Source organism: Sinocyclocheilus anshuiensis, unplaced genomic scaffold (assembly GCF_001515605.1).
Source record: "Sinocyclocheilus anshuiensis isolate Anshui unplaced genomic scaffold, SAMN03320099.WGS_v1.1 scaffold869, whole genome shotgun sequence".
In the NCBI taxonomy this organism is placed as follows: Eukaryota; Metazoa; Chordata; class Actinopteri; order Cypriniformes; family Cyprinidae; genus Sinocyclocheilus; species Sinocyclocheilus anshuiensis.
In genome coordinates, this window is record NW_015558630.1 from 142457 (window position 1) to 148288 (window position 5832).

The 5832-nt window shown below is 35.2% G+C and overlaps 1 protein-coding gene across 1 annotated transcript in view; it reads right to left on the reverse strand.

Moving 5' to 3' along the window:
• Positions 1-729: 729 nt before the first annotated feature.
• Positions 730-5832, reverse strand: part of LOC107680804 (uncharacterized) — an 8464-nt gene continuing 3361 nt past the window's right edge. The window contains exons 5-10 of the mRNA XM_016476853.1: positions 5630-5749; positions 5408-5527; positions 5288-5317; positions 5168-5194; positions 2287-2366; positions 730-795 (exon numbers count right to left, since the gene is read on the reverse strand). Coding sequence (XP_016332339.1) covers positions 5190-5194; positions 5288-5317; positions 5408-5527; positions 5630-5749 — 275 coding nt within the window. The 3' untranslated portion in view covers positions 730-795; positions 2287-2366; positions 5168-5189. The remainder of the gene's footprint in view (positions 796-2286; positions 2367-5167; positions 5195-5287; positions 5318-5407; positions 5528-5629; positions 5750-5832) is intronic.

The window sequence follows — 5832 nt, forward strand, 5'->3', positions numbered from 1 at the left end:
TATTACAAAAAATGATAAAATATTGAAATAAATATCATAATGGACTAAAGCTGAAATATATAGTTTCAATTAAAAACTGTACATTAACCCTGTGTAATGAGGAAGCAAAGCTTTATTTATCTATTCTGTTGGAGTTAGTACATCATGTACTGTATGTACCAGATTTCTTCTTTTTTAGAGGGGGTTCCTTGTCCACTTTAGTCACCTTGACCTTTTTGTCAGTTTTTTTCTTGGTGTCCTTTTCTAGAACACATTTAATATACATAGTACAAGAATATTATCTAATAAAACAGAGGTAATGGGTTCACAGCCTTCACTGTTCTTCTTGAAAAACAGCAGAATCTAGACTTTTAGACGTAAAATCTAAATGTGGATGTTGAGTTTTTCACATAAGAGAAATTAGATCATTTCAGTATGTTTTACCACCCTTACCTGTTGGTTCTCGAGTCTTGTCCTCCTTGGATTTTTCTTTTCTTTTAGCCTTTTCCATCTCCTTTTTCTCATGTTCTTTTTTTTCCTTGACTTTTTCTACTGTTATGTGTATTTGATGTAGTGTTATCTCTTCCTCTTCACCTTCAGCCTTCTTTTCCCTCATATCTGGAAGAACAGAAAAAATTATGTGTCACAGTTCTATCATTTTTCTCTTAAATTGCAGTTTTCATTTCATTCATTTCACAAGCACTGTATTTTACGGTGTGCAAGCACTGAAGAAAATAACAAACCATTCACCTTGAATGATTTTGTATATCTCCTCTCTAGTTTTTTTCTCTTTGGGTTCTTTCACTTGTTCAAGAACTGAAACCATGAGTAAATGTTAAATGAAAGTTACATGTTTTAACATCCATTTGATTAATGAACAGTGAGAATTAGTGCATGAATTAACGCACTATAAGCTTGTTAATTTATCATGAATAGTACTTGAAAAGCAGCAAAGTGGTTGTCAGCCATGACATTGTGTTAGATGGCAAAATGAAATTAATAATGTATAATGGATAAATTAAATAATTCATTATCTTAATGGAATCATTCAGTTAAGCAACAAACAGCTTTGCAAATACTCAAGACACTGAAATTGTTTACAAACCAGTGCAAAGAAGTATTTTGTATGGTTTTCATTTTTCCTAATGATTTGATTTGAGAAAGTAATTCTAAATTACACTAAAAAATTTCATTAAAAAAGAAAACATTACACAAAAGCAAACATCATCTTTTGTGGATTTTGCCTATTTAAAGAAACAATATTGGACAAAAGATGCTAAAATTCTTACAGTGAGCAATGTCTAATTGATTACTAACATCAAATAGAGCTCTCTAATTTTATATATATGAACTTGTACAGCAGCAGAGTCCTTTAGAGAATCCTCCAGCTGTTTTTGCTCCTCTTTTAAGCATCTTTCCAGAAGCAGAAGTGAAGTAGAAACAACAGTGATTGAAACTTCATCTTCATCCATCAATTTGTTCTTCTTTCCAGTCCAAATTGTAAGAGACGAATGATAACACAGTGTTCTTCAGAACTGATGAAATATCATTGTGATGTATAAACATAGATATAAACAAACATGTATAAACTATATGTATAAATAATAGATGTATAGATGTATAATATGCAGTGCTGCCCACTGCTCCGGGTGTGTGTTCACGGTGTGTGTGTGTGTGTTCACTGCTGTGTGTGTGCACTTTGGATGGGTTAAATGCAGAGCACTAATTCCGAGTATGGGTCACCATACTTGGCCACATGCCACGTCACTCACTAGATATATAACTATATAGATAGCTTACAACTATGTTATGTTCTATAAACAAAATAACTGACATTTTAGATGCATTATGGCCACCTAATTAGTTAATTTATACTTGGCCAACAAAAATAGTTTAGTTACAATGTTGTGAACCACAGAATTCAAACAAGAATTTGAACACTGTTTGGCCAATCAAATTATTGGTCCTGATCTTTTGTATAGTTGCCGCTAATAATACATTGCCAATCATGTTATATATTTATAACAACAATGAATAAATTACTTATTCTATCAGGTGCAATCATGAGGGGAATATGAAAGCAAAGTTATATGTTAAAATCTTGCACTCTTATACAACTTTTATTAAATTATTAATTTAAATTAAAAAATAATAAAGTTATGAATAAAATTCATAATTAATGAATAATTTTCCCATGGTAAGTGAATTATACTTTGTTATTAAGGTCATCTATTGACACTGCTTGCCTTCTGTCAACTGAACTATCACTTTTCCCTATTTGTGAAGCATGCAAAAAAATGTCTATACCTTTGTCAGACTCTTCATGAAGATCCTTGTGCGCTTCTTGGTCGTCTGTGCCAATGGAATGGATCTTTGATGTTTTTCTCCTGCTCAGGCCTATTTTTATGACATCTCTCTTCCTGTCATTGTTATTTTCATCATCTCTGTCTGTGAGGTCATGCTGGACAGGAGAAAGGACAATCTCCTCTTCATCGTCATGGTCATCTTCACCAGCAGTTGTTCCCAAGATAGTTTGATCTTTAGTCTCCACCTGAACCTCATCTTCATCTACCTCATTCTCCAGGTTCTTTGTGCCCTTTTCAGCATCAGCAATTGCCACATCTTCCTTCTTCTCCTCGTCTTCCTCTTTTAATTCATCCTTACCTGGGACTTCATGATCATCGAGTTCTGTTGCTGCAATCTTTTCCTTCACACAGATGGGATCTGGAGTAGCTTAAGCCAATTCAGGTGGCTGTTCTTCTTCTAGTGACTCTTCAGCTGTTTCTTCTGTGACAGCAATGGCATATCCATCTGTCTCAGGTTCTTCTTCCTCACCTATGAGATCAGAAGTATCTTTAACTGTTTCAAGTTTTCCATCCTCCTCTGTAACGCTGGGAATTTTCTGAAATTCATTTTCATCTGCATCCAATTCAGTTTTGGTTGTAATATTGGAAGTATCTTCTGCTGTTTCAGTTGCTGCCTCTTCAATTGTTTCAGTTGTTTCTTTTTCCTCTGTAACTGCAGAGGCATCATCAATGTCTTCTGTCGCATCAGAGGTCATCATAGTTGACTTGTCCTCTATGAAATCAGATATATCTTCAACCTTTTCAGTTGCCAATTCCTCATCTATGACTTCTGGCATGTCAGATGCTTCCTCCTCTGCATCAACATCTTCTGTCACATCAGAGGTCATTTCATTTGATTCATCCTCTGCAAAATGAGAGATATCTTTAAACCTTTCAGTTGATGTTTCCTCATCTATGACTTCTGGCATATCAGATGGTTCCTCCTCTGTAACATATGTATCTTCAACCGTTTCAGTAACTTCTTCCTCCTCTGTAACAACATCTGAGGCATCGTCAATGTCTTTCACATCTGTAGCATCAGATGTAATTTCAGTTGTTTTCTCCTCTGCAACTGCAATGGTATCATCATCTGAAGTATCATCAATGTCTTCCGTCACATCAGAGGTCATTTCAGTTGATTCATCCTCTGCAAAATGAGAGATATCTTCAAACCTTTCAGTTGCTATTTCCTCATCTATGACTTCTGGCATATCAAAGGGTTCCTCCTCTGTTACATTTGTATCGTCAACCATTTCTGTAACTTCTTCCTCCTCTGTAACAACATCCGAGGCATCGTCAATGTCTTTCTCATCTGTAGCATCAGATTCACTCATTTCAGTTGAACTATCCTCAGCAAAATCTGAGATATCTTCAACCTTTTCAGTTGATGTTTCCTCACCTATGACTGGCATATCAGAAAGTTCCTCCTCTGTAACATCCAAAATATCTCCAACCATTTCAGTAACTTCATCATCTGCTGTAACAACATCTGAGGTATTGTCCATGTCCTTCACATCTGTAGCATCAGAGGTCATATCAGTTGATTCGTCCTCTGCAAATTCAGAGAAACCCTCAAACCTTTCAGTTGCTATTTCCTCATCTATGACTTCTGGCATAACAGAAGGTTCCTCCTCTGTAACATCAAAAATATCTTCAACTGTTCCAGGAGTTTTATCCTCTTCCATGACATCGGAGGCAACCTCATCATCTTCAACTGTGACATCAGAGCTGTCCTCAGCTATTTCAACCCTTCCTTCCTCCAATTCATTTTTCATATCAGGTTTATGATAGAACTAAGCTTATTTTGCAGATAAAAACACATTTACCAGTTTATGTGCGAGACATAATAGTTTGTTCCGATTGGAAACGCGTCATTACATCACATTAATGACCTTAACAGTATGCACGTGCCACACCCTGATAAAAAAAAAACTCAGTTGAGACATTTTTAGCAGTTTCTTCAAAACCCAAAGCTTATATTTTGTGATGTTGAGATGTTGTGAGCTTCTGTGTACATGTATGCATTTAGCAGATGCTTTTATCCAATGTGACTTGTGCTGCATTCAAGTTACACCTTTTGTCAAGTTCAGGAATGATCTTGCTAGCACAATTCTCTACTGTTTGAGCTGTTTGGACAATTTTAAATAAACACTTTGTGCATCTACAGTGCAGTGACTTAAAATAAAACCCTCTATTTCTTTCCACAACCTCAGCTTCAAATCTCAGGGCATTAATATTGTGAATGTCACAATATTCTTGCAACATGTGCCATAACTGCGGTAAGAACTCCTACATGCTGTATGCTTGTGAATAATATCAACTGACGAATGTATCAGAGAAGGTTAGACGTCGCACTAGACCGCAAGAAGAGGACAGGAAAACAAACAGCAAGAAATGCATTTGACAAACTTTTTATTTTTGTATTTTGCAAAACAATCTGGAGAAATTAAACGCAAGCATGTTTACATAATATGAAGAATTATGTAACATGGGCAGTCCTTTGTGAGAAGGAGAGTGCAGAACATCAACATTCATACTATAATACAGACAGAAAATATAAATGACAATCATCCCTGTATGCAGTCATGCAGGGCCTTTTCATGCACCATATTACATAGCCTGTAACACTAAATGTTCTAAATACCAAATGGATTTAAACAGGGTAAGATGCAACTTAACTGTGCATAAATATGAATGGATATGGGATGACAATGAGGCAGAAAACGACATAATTTTAGTCAATTCAAGATTTTGCATTACATATGTTTGAGGTTTGAGTACTAGTGTTAGTTTTGTTTTAATGTAAAGCTTTTATGTAAATTAAAGAATGTGCATTTACTAACCTTTTTCCATAGGGGGCAGAAATTATCCTGGAATAGATTTAGGAATATTGTTAAATTAACATATTATATTATATATTAACAGAGGTATTGAGTAGTGAGTGAATGAATATTGACACAAACCTTTTCGTCTTATCACTTGCGGTGTGTCGTCTGAAACAGAGAATGGCAGGGATAGTTAAAAAGATAATTGTATTTTAATATACAAGCATACATTTGTGATATACTTGATATGATGAATACCTTTGTCTTCCATGAGCATGTTTGAGAGATAGACCAAGAGCATATCCCTCCTGTCATCAAACTCCTCAACAGTGTCTGTGACAACTTTCATGGGATCAAAGCTAATGTCAGGAATACCACCTGAGAAAAATGAAATAATATAACGCAACTGAATACTCTTTTACAACTCAAATATTGAATACAAATTAAACACAATGTTTGAAGCTGATAAATGAACAATACCTTCATCCACTGCAAACAGACTGGTTAGGTAATTAGAGACAGTGGTCTTTATGTCTGTGGCGTCCTCTACAACAATTTCAGCCAGTTCTGCGGGATCAGTGCTCATTTTGGGAAACCAAGCTGAAATATTGATAAAGTGCCTTTATTTGACCTATATATATATATATATATATATATTTCAATCATGACAACTCTCTGAACAT